Raw genomic sequence first — 23,078 nt, 5'->3', positions numbered from 1 at the left:
AAACTCATTTTTTAAAAGCTCTCATTTTAGCATTTCAAAGGTGGTGGAAAATATTTGAAAAAGAAGTTTCGCTTCTTTTAAATAAGATAATCATAGAGTTTGAAAGCTAAATCTGAAAAGGCTTGTAAAATAATGCTTACCAGGGTGTTCTGAATGTCAGTTGTGTGCACAGATGCCTCGGGACATGAAATATTGGCCATTTCATAGTCATTTTTCTTTCTGAAAAAGTTATTTGTAGTTGTGTAGTGACATAAACTTTTTATGTGACAAAGAAAAAGCAACAATATAAAAAAATGGATGATGGTTTGGATCTCCGAATTTAACCGACTCTGGAAGTGAGTTATTAAACAAACATAACATTACACATATGTGCTTATTTCCTTTTATTTCAAAGATTTAAAACACTCTAAGGCCTATTTCACCTCAGAGAAGTATGCTCAAAATATTTTGAGTTTTGAAGTTAAAGCATATAGTTTCCATTCAGAAATAAAGATTTTAAAGAGAATTTTTTTTAACTCCATCATCTTTCCAAAGTAATGATGCTTCTCTTCCTATTTCATTGCAGAGTCAGAGACCATTTTATGAATTTCTCCTGTTAGTTATTTAACAACACAGCTGGACTCAGCCATTGTAGAGACTTGATTAGGGAATTATGTCTCGACACGTGACTAAACTAGTTAGGGTCACTCCAAGTGAATTTTGGTTGACTAAATAAAGACACAGACACAGAAAGTACCCTTTTGGGTTCAGTGACCACTCCTCAGCCACAGCTCCCACAACAGGGGCAAGGCAGGCAAGAAAGAGAAGGAGCACACCTCGAACCCAGGTTTTACTGGGGAGAAGCCATTCAAATGAGGCAAGGGGTAGGGTTATAACAAACAAGTGGGTGTAATCCAACCCCACAGGGTGATGCCCACTCCTGGAGCTGCACCTCTCTTATCCCAGTGGAGGTAAGGTCCAATTGCATTGCCATGTTCAGTACCTCTTTTTCTCAGAACGTGAAGGTGTGTACATAGCTCCTGTCCAGAGTAGCTCCAAACAGAATTATATTTCTACTGCGGAGTTCTTGAAACTGCGCTTCCAAAAGTATATTTTATGAAATATGACTTCAGGCTTTGCAACATACTTCAAACTAAGGGATTCCATTATTAAATTAGAGTGAGAAGTGCTAGAGACCGTTTATAGAGATGTATAAGAGATCAGTTTGAGAAATTCTCTTTAGAAAACAAACTGTTTAACTTATCATAAAATCAGAATTTCCTAAGCTTATTTGGCCATTTTCACACAGGACACATTGCTATTCTATGGCATTGTTAGGCAAAGGCTGTCTGGTGTTATTTAACCTAAGAGTACCCTCTGGTTGACTTTTTCTTATTGTTGTTTTGTACTGGGGATTGAATACAGGTACATATTGTTATTGAGTTGCATCCTCAACCCTTTTTATTTTTTATTTTGAGACAGGGTGTCACTAAATTGCGTAGGGCTTGCTGCTTTGCTAAGGCTGACCTTGAACTTGCATTTCTTCTGTCTCAGCCTCCTGACTCACTGGGATTATGCCATCGCACCCAGCTTGGGCTGACCTTCAAAAGAATGTTAATTTTTATAGCATACAAACATTTCTATGTTTGTATTTGCAGTGAAACAACACTTTGTACATAGAGTTTAAAAACTAAAATTTTACTTAATCAATCTCCAAGATCAACACTAGTCTTTCCAGAGATGACTTCATTTGTTAGCTTTGCCTAAAACCAGTAAAGAGAGGAAAGAAACTGGAGAAGCACTGCTACACACAACATGAGAGACGTCAGGTAAGAATGATATCAAGAAACTTAAGCTTTAAAATGAGAGGGCCAGAATGGGGAAGCTATCTGACATTTTGCTGTTTTGGAAAAAAGAATTTGGAGCAGCTTTCATCTATATCTTCAACTATTATAGATGAAAAAAGGCTGATTCGATGCTTAAGGCATAAAACAGGGTAAGGGAAGTTGGTCTGTGTTCTAAAGGCCTGAGCCTGAGCAATTGTTGAGGAAAACTTAGGACAGAACTGCTAAGATTTTCCTGAACAGTTTATGTACTCTTGTTTAAAATCTCTGATTGCCCTTTTAACTGTAAGTAAAGATTTATTTCCTTCTTTTTAGCTAAATGGTTCTTATCTCTGTACCAGCTCTACGTTACACAGTAAAAATAACATATTCATACAATTTTTATTTGATTTTACTTTTGTTTTATTACTTTAACTTTCATAGTGTAGTCCGCTAGTTGTGATCAATAATTATCAATAATTATACCAATAATTCTTAATCTTGGTTCTTCTTTATCTATTCATCTAGTTTGAATTCCACAGGGCACTAGTTTGATTCCATAACTTAGTTATTGAGAATTGAGCTGCTATAAACTTTGGTGTGGCCGCATTACTATAGTATGCTGATTTTAAGTCCTTTAGGTAAATACTGAGGAGTGCCATAATTGGGTCAAATGGTGGTTCCATTCCAAGTCTTATGAGGAATCTCCATACTACTTTCCATAATGGTTGCACCATTTTGCAGTCCCACCAGCAATGCATTAGTGTACCTTTTCCCCATATTTGCACCAAAATTCATTGTTGCTTGTATTCTTGTTTATTCCTATTCAGGGACTAAAGTGAGATGGAATCTCAGTGTATTTTTGATTTGCATTTCTCTAATTGCTAGAGATGTTGAACATTTTTTCACATATTTGTTGACCATTTGTATTTCTTCTTCTATGAAGCATCTGTTCAGTTCCTTTGTCCATTCATTCATTGGGTTATTTGGGGTTTTTTTTGGTGTTAAGTTTTTGAGTTCTTCAGGATGGCATATTTTGTCTTCATTGTCTGAGGTTCTGTCTTCCAAGTGATCTAGTCTGTTGGTGATGTTTTCTATTGAATTTTTAATTTGGTACATTGTTTTCTTCATTTCAAGGACTTTTTTTTTCAGAATCTCTCTTTCTTAAAGTAATCATTTGCTACCTATATTTGTTCTCTTATTTCTTTGTTGGAGTGATTCATTGTTGCCTGTATTTGCTCTCTTATCTCTTTTGGAGTGATAATTTTTTTGCCTGTATTTGCTTTCTTATGTCATTCTTCAATGTGCAGATAATTTTAATTATGTGCATTCTGAACTCCTTCTCTGATATTTCACCTACTGTGTTGTCAAAGGAGCCTAGAGTCTTGGTTTGTTTGGGGCACTTTTTCCCCTTGTTTTTTCATGTTGTCCATGTGTCTTCCTTTCTTGTAGCACAGTTCTGAGGTATTACAGCTTCTACCCTATAATCTTGTAGTGCCCTGCTGGTTACCAATACCTCACCTTTAAGGGAGAGATCAATATTTACAGCACCCAATGCAAACAATATGTAACCTTAAATCAAATAGCTCCTATTTAAACAATTAGAGTTTTGTCACTATAAACATAAATAATGTGTTCCATATCCTCTATGATATAGACAGTCAGTTTACATAAGGGTTTCATTTTTTGATGGTGGACAGAGAGAAAAGGGGTTTGTGGAATGTGATGTTTATGAGGTAGGATGTGAGAATATAGAGATATTAGATTACAGGAAGAGTGAAAGAAATAAATAGAAGTTGGCTGTTATTAGGAGAAAAAGAAAAAGAGGCAACCCCTGTACAAGGCTCTCTTTTGCTTCTGCAACAAGATGATGTCTATTAGCACACCTAATAGGGATATTTCTGATGTAACCCAGCCCACAGGAACCTTTGTGATAGTCTTCCAGATCCTGTTTTGTTGTCCCTAAATGGCAGCAGCCACGTCCCTAGTTTGAGGCAGTAGTAGCATCAAACCCGTAAGTACCTTGATGTTGGGCTTCCAGGCCCAAGTCAATGTCCCAAGATGGAAGCTGCACCAGCAAAATATGGGGGAGGCAGCAGCTTAGGTGACTCAAGATGGTGGAAGATGCATCTTAAGATAAAGGTGACCACTTTCAGAGATCGGGCTGAAAGGGCGGGCCATGCAATGGGCAGCCCTTTCCATTATCCAATGGTGGAGGCTACCACATGGGGAAGGCTATGGTGGTGGCTGCAGCATCCCAAGATGGAGGTAGTCTGAGGGGAGCCGCACATTGATACATGGGGAGAAGCAGGGCAGAGCGGTCATCCTCTCCCCTGAAGCAGGGCATGGTTGTCCTCTCTTCCAAGATCAGGTGCTCCCTGGGATGGGCCCTCAGGTCTCCTGCAGGTCATTGAGTTCTTTATAGATCCTGGAGATTAATTTTCTATCTGAGGTTCAGGCGGCAAAGATTTTTCTCCCATTCTGTAGGTTCTCTTCACATTCTTGGTTATTTCCTTTACTGTGAAGAAGCTTTATAGTTTGATAACATCCCATTTATTAATTCTTGATTTTACTTCTTGTGCTTCAGGACTCTTGTTGAAGAATTTGGTTCCTAAATCAACATGATGGAGATTTGGGTCTACTTTTTCTTCTAGTAGGTGCAGGGTCTTTGGTCTAATGCCTAGGTCTTTGATCCACTTTGAATTCACTTTTGAGCCTGGCAAGAGACAAGATTTAATGTCATTTTGCTACATACGGATTTCCAGTTTTCCCAGCACCATTTATTGAAGAGGCTGTCCTTTCTCCAAGGTATGTTTATAGCACCGTTGTCTAATATTTTAAAGACTTCTATACTGGGAAGACAAAGATTCGATTAATATGTAGCAAGTTAGTTAACAATATCATAATTACATTGATGTTTTTATATTAACCAAGTTCAGATTTGAGAGAAAAAATTGAAATCTGGAATATAATGTGGTACTTTAAAATAACAGTTATTGGGCTTGGGCTGTGGCTCAGCCGTAGAGCACTCGCCTAGCATGTGTCTTAATTTACTTAGACATATATAGCCTTTACTAGAGAAAGAAGCTCTTAGGCAGTTTGCATGTAGATCACATCTGATAAAAAATCAGCACCACATAAAAAAATTAATTAATTAATTAATTAATTTAAAATATTGTGTCTAACTACAACTAAAAAAATCTTTTTTAAAAATAACAGTTATTGTTATTTGTTATTGTTATTTGTACAAAATTTTACAAAACCTAATTACTTTAAAACAAGTTTTCTAAATAATAAAACTCAACATAGAAATTATTTTATTGCAATGAGAGTAGATTGTTTTAAGCATTTTTTTCTTCTTTTCTTCTTTACCTAGAAGGCTCAATTAACAGTGGTCTATGAAAAGATCTTGTAAATAGACCTCATGTCTGAAATTTAGGATAAAAGTAAGCAGGTTTTTTTTAAGAGTAAAAAGTCCTAAATAGGAGCTGGGGTTGTGGCTCAAGTGGTGGAGTGCTCACTTAGCACCTGTGGGGCACTGGGTTTGATCCTCAGCACCACATAAAAATAAAATAAAGATGTTGTGTCCACCTAAAACTAAAAAATAAATATTTTTTTAAAGTCCTAAATAATTTTAGCTAATTGTGTTACTTATATATAACCAATTTAGTTACATATAAACTTTTTGAAATTTATTTTGTATAAATTTTGTTTTAATTTACTTAGACATTCATAGCCTTTACTAGAGAAAGAAGCTCTTAGGCAGTTTGCATGTAGATCACACCTGAGAGACTCTTATTCCCAGTAACTTTGTTCTCAGTGAGAACAAAGAGAATAAAGGACTTTTAGACCTTCTTTATATTAACCAAATTACGAAAACGCCTAATGTTTACATATATTTTATTTAAGAGTGCCTGATGTTTTTATGTTTAGTAGATGATGTTTCAGCACTTTAACTTTGTAAATTAATAAGTATCTCATTTAATAAAGACTTATATAACTAATCCCCTTTATCTTAAATTTAATTTACTTATTCTTAACTGTAAAAGTCAAGACATCAAACAAATGTAGATAACAGTATTAATCACCTATTTCCTGTTGAATAAAATTATTAAAAGCAAATGGAAACAAATTTTAAATATTATAGGGATGAGAAATTTTATTAATTATCTGACCAGCCAGGAAAATTTGATTTAATAATTTTAAAGATATTTTTATTTTCATCTGTTTGCCCAATTCAAATTGAACCTTTTTAAGTCACATGAATTAAAGGTATTTGGATCCATTTTTCATTTTAATTTTAAATTATGAGCATGCTCATTAATTTATGAGTCAATTTTGATATCACATAATGCAGACATTACAAAAATACAAGACATTGTGTGCATATATTTACAAATCAGACAAATAAAAAAAGTTTTATGACTTCTTATAAGTGGACCGACAAAGGTGGGAAGTAATGGTATAAATACTTACCAAAGCTTTTATTTGATTTAACCTGTTTAGAAATTAATATAGAGCCACTCAGACTTTTATATGGTTTAATTATATGGCAGGCCTGCTTTGATGGATAAGCCAGGTTTGAAATCTGACAATTATGAAAAAACTGAAAACATATCAAGTGGCTGTCTTTTTGTCTTGATAATTGCCAGATTTACTTTTAGCATTATCCCTAAAAAATTAAAATTAAAAAAATCAATTAAAAAGTATAATTAGAACACCTTTCATCAACTTTAGAATTTTTCATTTAACTTTGGTTAGACAGTTTAGTTATTGAGAAAATGAGAGAGAATGAGTGAGTTCCTATGTTATAGGATGAGGATGAAGCTGTTGATAAAGCAGTGAATTTACAGCTTGTTATATTTAAAGGGATTGAGGTATTTGTTGTGGGGCAAGTCACTCAGAAAACACACCAAGTCCCAGTTTTGTCCAAATTAAAGAGTCTTTATTTTGCCGGCCAGCTGGCCACTGCTCCCCTCAGAAACCATAGCTATCTCTGCAAGAAACAGCCCCAAGCCTGGGCACTTTAGGATATTTAAAGGCAAAAACCACATCTGGGTTGATGTAGCTGCAAGCAAGCAGGCACAGAAGCTGAATTGGGCAGTTAGTGAGACAATGCAATGGGTACATTGGTATTTCCCACGGGACTTTCCAAGTTGGCATAGTAGCAAGCAAGCAGAAGGGAAGTGGGTCAAAATGACCCTAGTCCAATACAAGTTAGAGAATGGTTACTAACATCTAGACAATCCATCTCTGACAAGGTACATTGCCTAAGAAAAATGGAAACCAAAGAGAACAGTTTTACATTGTATAAGAATTGCTATTTTGTGTTGCCAAGTATGCTATGCCAGGTAACTATTAATGGGTACAGAGACAGGGCTTTCCCATGGGAGAAGTATTTCTTACATGATATGGTGTATCAGGGTAAAATGGAGTCTGTTTGGTCATTGCTCATATAACCTGGCCCATAACATTATTAAGTAGAGAACTGCCACAGTATAATTGTTACCATGCATGAGAGTTTGCTGGTTCAAAATCAGCTTGGGATGATACCTTTTTTCCAGCAAGTTTTTAATCGAGGAAGCAAAAAAAAAAAAAAAAAAAAATCACAGCTGGGATTTTAATTTTCGCTCTCTCCCTAACCCCCTGCCTGCTCTTAAAAGATGGAGGCTGCAGCTGAGTAGAGTGAGAGGCTCGAAAAAAGCCCATGAAAACTTAATTTCTTTGTTAAGATTTTAACGCCATGAGCCAGGTCAAAAGCTGAAATTTTTTCGTTATTACAAGGGGGATTTAATTTCTTATAAAAGATCATAAGAAAAAAATTTCCTATAGGAATTTTGTTTGGTCTTTTGGTGGGAGAATTAACACACAGCTGTTTAGTTAAAATCTCAGTCATTTGGATCACTAATCCTATGGTTTGTGGCTTGGTATACACACCATGAAATCTGGATACATTTTTTTTTTTTTGGTCCCTGTTTGGGTGCCAATTATGCCAGGATTACCAGCACCCTAGTAAAGCAGATTGCTGCCTGGAGATGTGAGTTGCCTAGGAAAATAAAAGGCTGAAATAATCAGTAAGGAATAAAAACAAAGCCAGAAAATAGATTTTAAAGGGGAAGCCTGATGGGTCTTTCAGCACTGATAGGAACTAGAACTGAACAAATAAAAAAGACCCCAATCCTTTATTTAAGGGGAAATACATCAAAGGTTTCAATGTGGCAGGGGTCTTGAAGTAAACTGGTTGTTTTGTGCTTGGCAGGTGATGCCCATCTCCAGGCAGTTATTTTGATTCTAAGTCTGTTTGTTAAGGCAGAGCACCAGCATGACCTGGGCTTTCTCAAACCAGGGAATTTCACCTAGGAGTTCCCAGTAAAGCAGCTTCTCTGCCTTATGTTGGCTCAAACGAACCCATAATTTATACATGGCTTCCCACAGTGATCAGTAGTTTTCATTGTAGAGGGATTTTACCTCTTCTCTTAGGTAGATTCCTAAATATTTTATTTTTTCAAAACTTGTGAATGGGATATTTTTCCTAATTTCTCTTTCAGTTGATTCATCACTGATTTTTAGGAATGCAATTGATTTATGGGTGTTAATTTTATATCTTGATACGTTGCTGAATTCACTTATGAGTTCAAGAAGATTTCTAGTGGAGTTTTTTGGGGCTTCTAGATATTAAATCATGTCATCAACAAATAGGGATAATTTGAGTTCTTCTTTTCCTATTCTTATCCCATTAATTTCTTTCTTCTATCTAATTGCTTTGGCTATTAGGACATTCAAGGACAACGTTGAATAGAAGTGGTAAAAGAAGGCATCCCTGTCTTGTTCCAGTTTTTAGAGGAAATGCTTTAATTTTTTTTTCTCCATTTAGAATGATGTTGGGTTTAACAACATTAAGGTATGTTCCAACTATCCCTGGTTTTTCTAGTGTTTTTCACACGATTGGACACCATATTTTGTTAAGTGCTTTTTCTGCATCTATTAAGATAATCATGTGATTGTTGTATTTAAGTGCATTGATGTGATGTATTACATTTATTGATTTCCATATGTTGAACCAACCTGCATCCCTGGAATGAACCCCACTTGGTCACGGTGCAGTATTTTTTAATATGTTTTAGTATGTGATTTGCCATAATTTTATTAAGAATTTTTGAACGTATATTCATCAAGGATATTGGTCGGAAGTTTTTTTTCCTTGATGTGTCTTTGTCTGGTTTTGGTATCAGGATGATACTAGCTTCATAGAATGAGTTTGGAAGGGTTCCTTCCTTTTCTATTTCATGGAATAATTTGAGGAGGATTGATGTTAGTTCTTCTTTGAAGGTCTGGTAGAACTGGACTGATAATCCTTTTGGTCATGTGCTTTGCTTTGTTAGTAGGCTTTTGATAGTATCTTCAATTTCATTGCTCAATATTGAACTGTTTAAATTTTCTATATCTTCCTGATTCAATTTGGATAATTCATATGTCTCTAGAAATTTGTCAATGTCTTCAAGATTCTCTATTTTATTAGAGTATACATTTTCAAAATAGTTTCTGATTATCATCTGTATTTCAGATGGTGGTGGTATTTCTTTTCTCATCATGAATTTAATTTAATTTTTTATCTTTTAATTTTTTTAAAGAGAGAGAGAGAGAATTTTTAAATATTTATTTTTTAGTATTCGGCGGACACAACATCTTTCTTTGTATGTGGTGCTGAGGCGAGCGTGCATGCCAGGTGAGCGCGCTACCGCTTGAGACACATCTCCAGTCCTCATCATGAATTTTAGTAATTTGAATTTTCTCTCTTTCTCTTCATTAGCTTGGCTAAGAATTTATCAATTTTATTTATTTTTTCAAAGAACAAACTTTTGTTTTGTTGTTGTTTTGTTTCAACTTCATTTTTCATTTTAATTATTTCCTATCTTCTACTGCTTTGGGTGTTGATTTCTTCTTTTTCTATGGCTTTGAGTTGTAAGGTTATTTATGTGGTGAGTTTCTATCCTTTTAATAAATGAGCTCAATGAAATGAACTTTTCTCTTAGAACTGCCTTCATAGAGTCCCAGAGATTTTGATATGTTCTATCACTATTCTCATTTACCTCTAAGAATTTTTTTTTATTTCATTCCTGATTTCTTCTGCTATCCATTGGTCATTCAATAGCATATTTAGTCTCCAGGTGTTAGAGTAGCTTCTACTTTTTATTATTGATTTCTAATTTTATTTCATAATGATTGGACAGAATGCAAGACATTATCTCTATTGCTTTGTGGTCTAAGTTATGGTCTATTTTAGAGAAAGGTCTGTGTGTTCCTGAGAAGAAAGCGTATTCAATCCTTGTTGTATAAAATATTCTATAGATGTCTGTTAAGTCTAAATTATTGATTGTATTCATGAGTTCTATAGCTTCTTAATTTTTGTTTGATTTATAAAGTGATTAGAGGGGTGTTTTAAAGTCACCTAGTATTATTGTGTTGTGATCTATTTGATTCTTGAAATTGAGAAGGTGTTTGATTTATGTAAGATGCTCCATTGTTTGGGGCATAAATATTTATGATTGGTGTGACTACTTGTTGTATATTTCTGTTAAGCAGTATGAAATTCACTTCTTTGTCCCTTCTAATTAATTTTTGCTTGAAGTCCATTTTATCTGATGTGAGGATAGAAACCCTTGCTTGTTTATGAGTTGCATGTGAATGATATAATTATGTTCCATCCATTTACCTTCAGTCTGTGGATGTCTTTGCCTATGAGGTGAGATATTTGGAGACAGCACATTGTTGGGCCTTGTCTGTTAATCCAATCAGCCATTCTATATCTTTTGGTTGATGAATTTAGGCCTATTGTATTCAATGTTATTATTGAGAAATGATTGATTTTCTTGGTCATTTTGATTTAGTTCTGTTTTTTAATTTTAATTAGTCTTTTCTTTGGTTGACTCTACTCTTAGCGTATTTCCTTCCTTTGTTGGTTTTCACTTTTATTTCTCATTTTTCTTCATAAAATATTTTATTAAGTATGTTTTGTAGTGTAGGCTTTCTAGTTGTGAATTCTTTTAACTATTGTTTATCATGGAAGGTTTTTATTTCATCATCAATTCTGAAGTTTAATTTTTCTGTGTATAGTATTCTTGGCTGGCATCCATTTTCTTTCAGAGCTTGGTATATATTATTCAAAGACCTCCTAGCATTGAGGGTCTGGGTTGAAAATTCAGCTGAGATCCAGATTGGTTCACCTCTAAATGTGATCTGTTGATGTTTTCTGGAAGACTTTAAAATTCTGTCCTTATTCTGTATATTGGGCATTTTCATAATAATGTGCTTTGCTGTGGGTCTCTTGTAATTTTGTATTATATTGGGGGGTCCTGTAAGCCTCTTGCATCTGATTTCTATTTCATTCTTTAGGCTTAGAAATTTTTCTGATATTATTTCATTGAAAAGATTATGCATTATGGGCTGGGGATGTGGCTCAAGCGGTAGCGCACTCGCCTGGCATGCGTGCGGCCCAGGTTCGATCCTCAGCACCACATACCAACAAGGATGTTGTGTCTGCCAAGAACTAAAAAATAAATATTAAAAATTCTCTCTCTCTCTCTCCTCTCTCACTCTCTCTTAAAAAAAAAGATTATGCATTCCTTTGGTTTATATCTCTGAGCCTTCATCTATCCCAATAAATATTAAATTTGGTCTTTTGGGGTTATCCCATATTTACCGGAAGTTATGTTCATGCTCTCTTAACATCTTTTCTCCATGGTCATCTTTATTTTCAAGATTATATATTTTGCCTTCATTGCCTAAAACGCTGCCTTCCAAGTGATCTCATCTGTTGGTGAGGCTTTCCACTGAACTTTTAATTTGGCTTATTGATTCCTTCATTTTGAAGATTTCTGATTTTTTTTTCAGAATTTCTCTTTATTGAAGAGATACTTCACTTCCTGTATTTTTTCTCTGCTATCCCTCCCTACATCGTCCTTTACCTCAAAAATTAGTTTAACTATTTACATTATAAACTCCTTCTCTGGCATTTCTTCCACTATGGTGGTGATAGATTCTGCTATTGAAGAATCTTGGTTTGTTTGGGGTGACTTGTTCCCTTGCTTTGTCATGTTGTTTGTGTTTCTACCCATATAATTATGGATCTGAGGTAGTAGAGTTTCTACCCTCTGTATTTATAGTGTCCCTGAAAATTTCCAGTACTTCACCATTTAAAGGGAGGCAAATAATAACAACAACTGATACTAACAATGTACAATATTGAACCAAATAGTTGCTGCTATGGCACCTACAGTGTTGCCACAATAAACAGAAATGATATGATCAGTTATTACCTATAATAAAAACAGTAAGTTTGCAAAAGGATTTACAACTTCAAAAGGTGGATAGGGAGAGAACAGAAGTAATATAGGATGTGATGATTACAAGGGAGGAAATGAAAAGATAGAAGTAAAAAATATGGAAAAATACAAGACAACTATAGAGATTGGCTGTTAGCAGGAAAAAAACAGAAACAGGATCAAGGGAAATAAACATATAAAATAAAAATTTTAGAAATGAAAAATTCAAAAAGAATATAAAACAAAACTGAAATATACTAATCAAACATCTTAGACCTCAAAAAACTGATCCATGAAAAATAACTGGTTTCAAAAATGCTAGATATGAGAACAAAAATATGAATATGTATAAACATCCATGAACCATTAAGGTCACAATTAAACAGAGAAAAAGAAAAAAGGAAAAAAAAGGTCTCAATGAAAAGTTAAAGAATTCTTTCTGTTGAAGTTCAAAAGATTCTCAGCTTTCCTTCTCAGCAGTGTTAGGTGGGGTTATCTGGAATATGATGCTTGCTCCACCCTCAGGCTGGGTTGCTAGAGGGAGGTAATCCAGAAGGCAGAAATCCTAGAGGCAAGGTTTAGGTTTAGGTAGGCTTCAGGCTGTTTCCTGAGTGCAAATTAGTCTGGAGATTTAAATCAGTACACCTCCAGAGCCCAGCAGTTCATAGCGCAAGCTGGAAGTCTTCACCCTAGGAATTTCCCTTGGGTTCCATTTGTGTGTTGGAGAAGCCAGTTCTTAGTCCATTACTTCAGACCCCATGTTTCCTGATCTTGGATTCAGTCTCCAAACTCAACCTCTCCCACGCCAACCCTTTTGAATTCCCAGGTCCTATAAGAAGCAGGGATGGAGGAGCAAGGGGAAAGCTGGGTGGAGTTTCACAACCAGTATTCCCCTGTGTGTCACATGGGTTGCATGTGGGTCACCGTACATCAAAGCCTAGTGGATAGAAATGTCTGGTGTCTGGGACTGACCAGCGGACATTTTCTCTGGTCAATTGCTCAGAAACATTTTGAATTTCTATCCTGCTTGGCCATGTCCCACATAGCACCTGAGATGGTTGTGACCTGCCAAGATGCCAATCAACCTGCTGACTACAAGAAAATCACAAAGCAAGACTCTGCCTTGAAACCTTATCCCTGCCTTTGATGTACCTCCTTAAATAAATCATTAGAGCCATCTTTTCTTCATCTAGTTTCAGATCTTGTGTGGACTGGATGTATCAGGGGCTCCGCTTTTGTAAATATATTTATGACTCTTTGTATTTTGTTCTTCACTAATTATTTCAGGTGGCTTACATGCTCCTTAGCAGGAAGAAGAACCCCCTAATGAGACACTGGCTATCACCCCCATTACCTGTGTGAACCTCTTTTCACATTTGATTTTCTCCTGGTCATTAAGCACACTCTATGTCAGGCAGTGTGAGTTTGCCAGGCCTGAATTTCATGCCAAATTTGGGTTTGCCAGGAGTCAGCTCTCTCAGCTACCAGCCCCTGTGCTATGACTGCAAAATGGTTCCTTTCTCTGTCCTCCACATGCCACCAGGAGAAATGAGCTTTCTTTCCTGTACAAGGATATTGTGCAGCCCATCTTTCAGTTTAGTCAAGCAGCGTCTTTGATCTCTAAACTCTCCATTCCTAGGCACACTTCAGGCCTTCCAGTTTCCTTTAATTAATTCCCCTATACCTCCAGTTTGCTCATGGGGGGACAGCTCTGGCTGGTTCCTCTATCTGTGGCAACAGCTGTGGCACTGGGGATTTCATCCTTAATTTATTATATCCAACCTCCTAAGTCCCTGATCTGCCTTGAGTGTCCAGTATTAAATTCCAGTTAAATACCCACATCTTTTTTTTTGTTCACCCACCTTGCTGAAAAGCTGCCTGTCTGCTCTCTTGATTTTACACCATAGAGCAACCAGGAAAGGGAACTTCTCTATTCCAGCATCTTGAAAACACTGCTCTAAGATTCTTTTAACAATGGCATATTTATATAGTCTGTTTTTTAAATATTCTTTTGTTTTTAATTTGGGTCTTCTGTTATAAGATACCTCAAAATGTTTGTGTGAAAGACAGGAGTTTCAATAAATATTTATAAAAATAAAATGCAGAGGAAGAGGGCAGCCTCCTGAAAATTCCTTTTTTCTAGAGCAAAAATGAGCTATTAAGTCAAAATTCCTGCTTTTGTTTTCTTTCTTAAGTTTGTGTTTTTGTTTTCTAAATCATTTTCAACAGTTTGTATCTTTTGGAATAATCCTAATGAAACTGCATTCAGTAAGGGATTAATTTATTAAACCTCAAGTCATATAATGAGGGTTTAATTAAAAATATTTGGCTTTGTATAAATGCTAAAACAATCCTTCATAATCAACATCCTTCTACTTCTTTTTTCCTATTTACCTTTATAAGTTTCCTTTATGTGAACCACACTGACTCAACAACACACATATGTACATACATTTTGAAACTAAAGCCCTTAAATGGGTGAGAGGTAGAGGTTTTGTTTTGTTTTGTTTTATTTTTGCTAATGTTTCTTTTTCTTTTTCTTTTTTTTTGTTATTTAATTACTGCTAAACAGGTTACTACTTTTTGAATTTTCTGTTAATTCTTAATTAAAAAATGAGTAATTTAATTAAGAACTTGAGAATACATACATAACATATACAGCACAGCATAGTGATTTTATAATCCAGGCTTTGAAATGTAAACACAGACCCAGAGATCTCTATTCAGATAATACAAAGAATCTTGCTAGTTTTTCATCTTTATTCTACTACCCAGATGTTGTATCTTAAACTTTTCAAGTCTTAAAATTATCATGAATAATGTGAAAGCATTATAAATAATGAACATGCATTTTTTAACTAAACCTAGTCATGGATAGATTGCCTGGAAGGCAATACACAAGAATACATGCATGTGTTCTACCAATACAACATCCTCTCAGAAAGTCATCACTCACCCAAAATATGGTCTGCATAGCTACCATTTTCCCCTTGTAATGAGGTGGGGTTCTCATGAGCATTATCACATCAGATTAATAATTTTATAAAATCATCTATGCAATATATTCATTCAGTCATTTAAATATATATTCATCGAATGCCTATTTTGTGCCAAGCCCTCTTCTAGATGCTTGGGATATATCAGTGGGCAAAACATAACAGATTCCTTTACAGAATTTACATACTAACTAAAAGTCACAGATAATGAATAATAAACATAATTCTTAAGCTCATTACATGACAAACAGAAGGTAATAAATGGCATGGAAAAAAATAATTAGAGGAAAATATAGATAATGTGAGTGCAGTGTGTATGTAAAATTTTGAATGGGATATTCAGGTAGGACTGAAGAAGGAGGCATCTGAACAGAGATTTGGAGGTGGGAGAGCATTAATATAAGGATGGAAAAGTTGTGAGCACATATATGTCAAACTTATTCCATTGTGGAAAGAAAGAAGCAAAAGGAAAGCATTAGGTCATTTTGACTCAATCTTGACTATAATTCTAAATATTTAAAAAGGATTGAAACTCTAAATGAAAACATTGGGTTTTGATTAGTTTTCAGCTCAAACACAAATTTCATTTAAAGTCAAGGAGAGATGATTTTCTTGTATACTCATATTGGTTGTCATGAATCAGAGCAAAAGTGCAATAGATGACCTTGAAACTATAAGTAACTCACACCACATAAATGTGATATACATTAGATACCCCACATTTGACACTGAAAACAGGTACCAGCCAGAACTTGACAGTTCATACAACAATTTCCAGGAGATTCAATAACAATATATCAAAATATACTCTCCAGGACAAATTCATCCTTCCCAAGGTGCCAGAAATCTTTTATCTATTTCCCAGTGCTTGAAGCAATATATCAAGCAGTCATGAAAATGCCATGAATGTGAATAAAAAAAAGGCAACATATCCATAGATACATCATTTAGGAACTGTAATCAAACTGAGACAAATAAATTTACTCAAAGCAAAAGTGACAGTTAGTTGCTGGATTAAATCACAATCATACAGATAATATTACCTGGAAACATTAAATTAATTGTTTTAAATACTAAAACAGATTTTTTTAAAAAATGTATTTCAAATTGTTATGTCTGTTGATATTGTTTAACATCCCTTAGATCACTAGAAAAAAGTTGGCATTGGGGACTTCAGTTGCCACCAAAATTTCAGCAATGCTGTATGGACTGTTCTTTTTTGGTCTGGTCTATACTTCATGTCTTTCTTATGGGTTTAGTTAATTTGATAGAGAACTATCATTTGTAGAACATGGATAACTTGCCAGGCATTTTACAAGATGCCTTACATGTATCATTTCACTTAATTCCCACATTCCTATACTCATGTATATGTAGTTATGTGCACATCATGTAAGAGGATGAAGATGAAGAATGAATATTAGAGAAATATTAGCCACATTTATTGAAACGCAGATAGGTAAGATGGCCTAAATTCACATACAATACTTAGGAAATTCTAAAGCCATAATTCTTCTCAGGCTTTCTAACTATATTAATCCATCTGCTACTCTAGAGAGGTCACTATAATAACTACTAATTTGCATAGCATTTTATTGTTTATAAAGCATATTCATATTTTGATTATATCATAATCCTAAGACAGTTATAATCAACTTACTTTTCTTCATAATTATCAATCTACAGTATTGTTATAACTCTGCAAATTCTTTGAATTGGGCTACTGTTGTGTGACTGTCTTTCATGTATGAACTTTCACATACTATGCTTATGAGACAACTCATCCATTTGCCTGTATCTCCTGAAGTCATCCATGAAATTTTCATCAAATACAATTATACATAATATGGTACATTACTTAACTTCTGTAAGAGTATTTCCTGAACTATAAAATAAGGATAATAATATATAACTACTTCTTCACCTCAAAGATTGTTTTAAAGATAAAATGTGACAATACTGTGTCTATTAAAGAGACTTAAAATTGTACATGTGATACTAATGCTTCTTATTATTTAACCATCTTTAAATATAATTTATACCTTTATAAAGCATTTTCTTTTTGGCTTCTATTTCATTGCTTTGCAACTTACATAAATATGTGCTTGATATTGAAAGTTTAAAAAGTCCCAAATTGTATAAAGTTAAAATTCCATTGCATATTTGCCCTTCTCAATTCAACTTACTTTCAAAAAAGATATTATCATGATTACTATCTTCTGGATACTCCATTGTATATAACAAAAAGATTTTTCATTGCTGCTTATAATTTCTATCTTTGACTTTAGGAAATTTGAAAATAATTCTCTTTAAACTTCTTAAATCTGTGTGTTCATTGTTCTCTTCAGATTTGAGAAAATTTCAGGCAACATTCTTTCAAGTAATTTCCCTGCCTCTTTCTATCTTCTCCTCTATTTTCCATAATGGATATATTTGTTCGGTTAATAGTGTCCCTTAAGTTATTCAGGCTTAATTGAAAAAAAAAAACAACTTTTTTGTTCCCCTGACTCAATGATTTCAAATGACCCGTCTTAAAGTTCACTGATTATTTCTTCTACCTGATCAAACTTACTATTAAATCCCTCTAATGAGTTTTCAGTGCATTTACTGTATTTTATTACTTAATTCCAATTTGTTTTGGTTCTTTTTTTATAGTTTTTTATTTCATCGTCAATATTTATAGTTTGTTAATGCATTGTTTTCCTGATGTTTTTGTTTAGTTATCTATCCGTGTTCTCTTTTAGCTTATCTTTATAGCAGTTGTTTAAAATTGTCACGTAAGGCAGTTTATGGTCTTTATTTCTTTGGGGTGGTTTTTTAGAGTTTTATTTTGTTCCTCTTATTTTGCCATGTTTTTCTGTTTATTTTTATTACTTGTAATTTTTTGTAGAATTAAAAAGTAAAACCCACCTCTTAGTATTGCATACTGATTTTATATAGAAGAAGAATTTTACCAATCAGCTAGGCTGGAAGTTCTTGGATTTCTCAAACCTTTTCTGATTGTTTGCTTTCTTTGCTTTTGCGTGCAAAACTACTGCTCCAATGTTTGCTTGCCTCTGTTTTGGGCTCCAAATTCTGGTGTCAGTCCCATAAATGGTCAGAGTCAGGCAAGGACAAAACTGATTCCATAGCCAACATCCAGATGACCCAGAACATTGAATGCACAATCCACTCTTTCCTTTCTCTCCTAATGGAAAAATTCTGATAAGAGAGAATGTCTTCCTTATAGTTCCATGTTATTTCCTCTAAGGGGAGGGCCATGACCAGATACAGCAAGGGTCACAAATTTTCCTACTGCTTCACTGGAGTCCTTGCTGCCTTTAGATTGGTCTGGGTTTTAAAGCTTTTCAACAGATCTCTTGAGTTCTTACAAAGATAGTCTAGTCTATACCTTGATATTAACTGAAAATCTTAGTTGGGGAACAAAGGCCTATCATGTCCTAGTCTGTCTTTCTGCTGATATCACCATATATTAACTATTATTTCACTTAGGCATTCACTTGAGTTTACATGTGTTCACAAATGAAAGGTTCATATGTGAAATGTGTCAGGCAACTTTGTTTTTCTATACATTGATTACTTGAATATTTGTTAGACTCCTGAACTAAAATAAATACCTCTCCTAAAAATAATTTTAGGAGAGGTATTTGCTTCCTATTGTAATTTATGTTTTATAATTTCTTTACCCGTTGTAGGTTCAAGGCTGAGGTCCATATTCAAAAGAGATTAACAAGGTAAATCCAAATTTATTTGACAAATTTTTGTTATATTCTAGGCTCATAAAAATGTGAGACCCAAATAAATAATTCCACTTGTATATATTCATGCTAGGTTTGATGAAGAGTGGGTAATTGTGGGGAAATAAGATAGGGTAAAAAGGATCCGATCTCATAGTAATATATTGGGGGGATTTAATAAGTTCTGTTTGTTCAAATTCTTTTCTGTAACCATTCATCTTCAGATGTAAGGATGTTCCTTCAGACACAAGGAGTGCATCTCTCACACAAAGATCTTAGGACCTATTTCAGAGAAATGTCAGAAAATTCTTCCTAGGTTATATGCTCTACTTTAGGGAAGAAGCATGGGAGAAGGGTGTGAGAGACTTTCTTGTTTTTGCAGTTTTATCAAATTCCTTCAGCTTAGTCACTATGCCAATATATGATATTTTGGGTAGTGTGTCTTGAATCCCATCATGTTCTAGCAACCATCAGAGGTTTGCTGTCAATCTGATCCTTACTTTGTTTTCTTGGTGTAGCACTGATGATTGAACCCAGGGGTGCTCTATCACTGAGCTTTGCCCACAGCCCTTTTTTAATTTTGAGGCAGGTCTCACTAAGTTGCTGAGATTGGCACCAAAATATGATCCTCCTGCCTTACCTCACAAATAGCTGAGATTACAGGCGTATGCCACCACACCCAGGCATTTGTAGATGCTGCTTTTCCTTTTAGAAATTTTAGTTTTATCTTTATGTTTAACGTTTTTAATTCCCTTAGGATGTGTGAAGCATGAAATTTATACACACACTATTCAACACTGAGAGCTCTTTTAATCTCTAGTCTCTTGTCTTTTTCTGGGAGAACACTTAAAAATCATTCTTCAAATATTACCCTTGCTTCCATATTGAATCTTATTCTATCTTGATATTGACATTTTTTGGTCCTCTCCACATCTCTTAATTTTTCTTTTGTGTTTTTCCATTTTTTTCCTGTGCTTTACCAGAGGGTTGTTTTATTTTAACTTCAAGCTCACTAATTCTTCTTTGACTAAATACATTCTAACATTTAACTCGTCTATTGAATTCTTCATTTCAGACACTATGTATTTAAAATACAGTCTTTATAATGGTCCTTCCTTTTATGCTTTTATTAGTGCATTATAGTGGCACATAATGTTGGATTCATTTTGACATAATCATATATGCATGGAATTCAATTTGCTCCATTTCAGTCCCCAGTGTCTCTTTTCTTTTCTTCCCCTTTCCTCCTAATTCCCTTTCCTCTATTGTGCTGGTTTTTCTTCTATTTATTTATTTATTTTTATTTTCAATTAGTGATTAATTGGTGTAAAAGAGAAATTCACTTTGGTATTTTTGTACATGCACATAATGTAATTTTGTTACATTCGTTCTGCATTTCCTCCTATCCCTTCTCCTTCCCCTTCAATCTCCTTATACTCCACTGATCTTCTCTTTATCCTTGTGATATCTGACCCTACCTTTATTCCCCTTATTTTGCTCTGACTTCTTCATGTAAAAGAAAACATTCAACCCTTGATTTTTTGAGTCTGGCTTATTTCATTTAGTATAATGTTCTCCAGTTCCATTCATTTACTGGCAAATGCCATAATTTCATTACTCTTTATGGATATAAATAAAACTACACTATGTACATATACCACGTTTTCCTAATTCATTCATCTAATGATGAGCACCTGTGCTGGTTCTAACTTGGCTCTTTTGAGTTGTGCTACTATAAATATTGACGTGGCTGTATCACTATAGTATGCTAATTTTAGTCCTTTTGGATAAATACCAAAGTCCTTCTTGATAACTTGTTTTTCCTGCTTCATGTAGCAATAGCCTTCTACTTCCTTAAGATATTTTAAAATTGTTATTTTTCCCCTACCGTGTGTATGTTTATAGTCATTGTTTTCTTCACATTTATTATGTTTTTTTTCCTCTCAGAGCTCATATTCTCCTAGATAATGTATTTTGGAGGAGAAAAATCCAAGCTTGTGTTTATCTTAGAGACTTCAGGGAAAGCTCATGCTCCCTTTGCCCTACAAACTGGACTTGAGGACTCTCCACTTGCAACCCTTCCAGCAATCAGGCAACACTGATCCTTAAGGAATTCTATTGTGCTTCTATCAAGGAAATAGCCCTTGTGTAAGAGTTGTTTCTCTGGGTTATTTCCATAAAGCCCTCTGAGCTTATAAGGCAAGCTGACGAGATGAAAATGCTTGAGACCTGGCTAGTTTTCCAGTATCTATTATTACAGTTTCCTACTCCAGCTGGCTATAGCACCACATTGTGGTTGCCCTTCCATTCCTTGATACAGGGCTGGCATTTATTTTCTGCTTTGCAGAAGAAACAGGAAGATAAAGATCTAATCATGGTAATATGCAAAAAAGAAAAATATTTACATTTTTTCTTCACTTTTTATATGGGCTGCTATTCTCCACTGTTCATTAGACTCTAGCCATTTTCTGCCTCTCAAAAGACTTCTCACAGTATTTATGTTATGTTCTCAGCTGCACCAGTTTCCCTCCAGCTGTAAGTGTTGCATTGGGGAGGAAGACAGAGCCCACATCATTTCATCATATTGTCAGGAGCTGGAAATTCTGACCTTTTTTCTATTATTGTATCTGTGGGGAACTTAATAGAATCTAATCATAACTTCACAGAGGGGATCAATATGCAACAATCTCTGATTTTTGCAAGCAATATTTAATAATGAGCAAGAATGTTTACAGAGAGATTTCCTACAAAAATTTTGTAGGTGTATTATATTGATAAAATACATTTATAAAACTAATACATTTTGGAAAAATACGGATTGCAGCATGATTTACTTAAGTATATCAGCATAATTTGCTAATCCCCTTCGTTTTCAAAAGCATGGTGTAGTGAAATATGGAAATTATAGGAATTTAACCAAGAAACTTATAGAAGTACATGTTAGCAAAGGAAATTTTATTGTTCATCTTCAATGATTTTAATTCCAAAGACTGTAAGAATTGCATAAATTATTTGTGAAGATGAACAGTATAAATATTAAGAAGATGGGCAGTACAGTTAAAGTCTACAGTTTGGTCCCTTATGTCGCTTCATGTTACCATAGGATATTTAAACTGCCAATGCCACAGGACTTTTATTTCTAATCTCTAAAAATAATAATAATAAAAGAACATACCTTACCATAAAACAACTTTAGAGTATATTGTACAAGTTTACATAAAATATAGCAACTTTACAATTATGTAGGCCCATTTACCAACAACCTTAACAATCTTTATTTTCACATAGATTATGTATACATGTATTAGAAAGTCCATAAGAAAATGCTATAATTTTTGTTTTAAACAGATGTATGCATTTTAAAGAAATTTAGAGGAAAAAATAATTGCTTACATTTATCCAGGTTTTCCCATTCCTAATCTTCATCCTGAATGTCTGAGTTTCCTTCAGTATCACTTCTCTTAAACCTGAAGAATTTCCTTTAGAATTCATTTCTTGTAGTTGTGTGTCTGCTGGTAATAAATTATTTTAATTGTTCTTGATCTAAAATCATCTTTATTTTACTCTTTTGGGGATGGTACTAGGGATTGAACCAAGGGCCTCACACATGCTAGGTCAGCACTATCACTGAGCAATAACCTGCATCCCTATTATACCTTTTTGAAAAACGTTTTGCTGTATATATAGAATTCTTTCATCCTCCCTTGCCAGCCTTTTAGTACTTTAAAGAAGTTATTCTACTATTTTCTACTATCAGAACTTGCTAGGTATTTTGTGCTCTTTAGAATTGTGGTTCTTCCTTTTGGGACCATAAGTGCCAAATCCCCTCTCCTCAGTTTCTCTTTATTTTTCAATGTTTGATCATAATACATTGTCATGCTTTTCTTTGTTCTTTTTATTCTTTGTATTTATCATATTTTATGTGTTTAACATCTTAAATATGTAAATTTATGTTGTTGGCCAAAATCAGTAAGTTTTTGGCTACTCAGATTCTGTTAACATTTTTTAAAAAGTTTTTTAGATTGGATAAATTATACTGATTTGTCTTCCAAGTTCCTTATATTCTTCTCTTATCAAGTCCATTCTTGCCATTAAGTCCAGCCACTGAATATTTTTATTGAATTTATTTAATGAATTTCCTAAAATTCTATTTATACCTCTTTTTAAAAAATTCAATTTCTATGCTGAAATTTAGTGTCTTTTCATTTAGAACAGTATATT

The 23,078-nt window shown here is 34.2% G+C and overlaps 1 protein-coding gene across 1 annotated transcript in view; it reads left to right on the top strand.

Moving 5' to 3' along the window:
* Positions 1 to 1,644: 1,644 nt before the first annotated feature.
* The window catches only part of Mtmr2 (myotubularin related protein 2), a 105,952-nt gene continuing 84,518 nt past the window's right edge, over positions 1,645 to 23,078 (top strand). The window contains exon 1 of the mRNA XM_078046893.1: positions 1,645 to 1,808. Within this exon, the coding sequence (XP_077903019.1) occupies positions 1,795 to 1,808 (14 nt within the window). The 5' untranslated portion in view covers positions 1,645 to 1,794. The remainder of the gene's footprint in view (positions 1,809 to 23,078) is intronic.

This window comes from Ictidomys tridecemlineatus, chromosome 4, assembly GCF_052094955.1.
Source record: "Ictidomys tridecemlineatus isolate mIctTri1 chromosome 4, mIctTri1.hap1, whole genome shotgun sequence".
Taxonomy (NCBI): domain Eukaryota; kingdom Metazoa; phylum Chordata; class Mammalia; order Rodentia; family Sciuridae; genus Ictidomys; species Ictidomys tridecemlineatus.
This window is presented reverse-complemented; position numbering and strand designations above follow the sequence as displayed.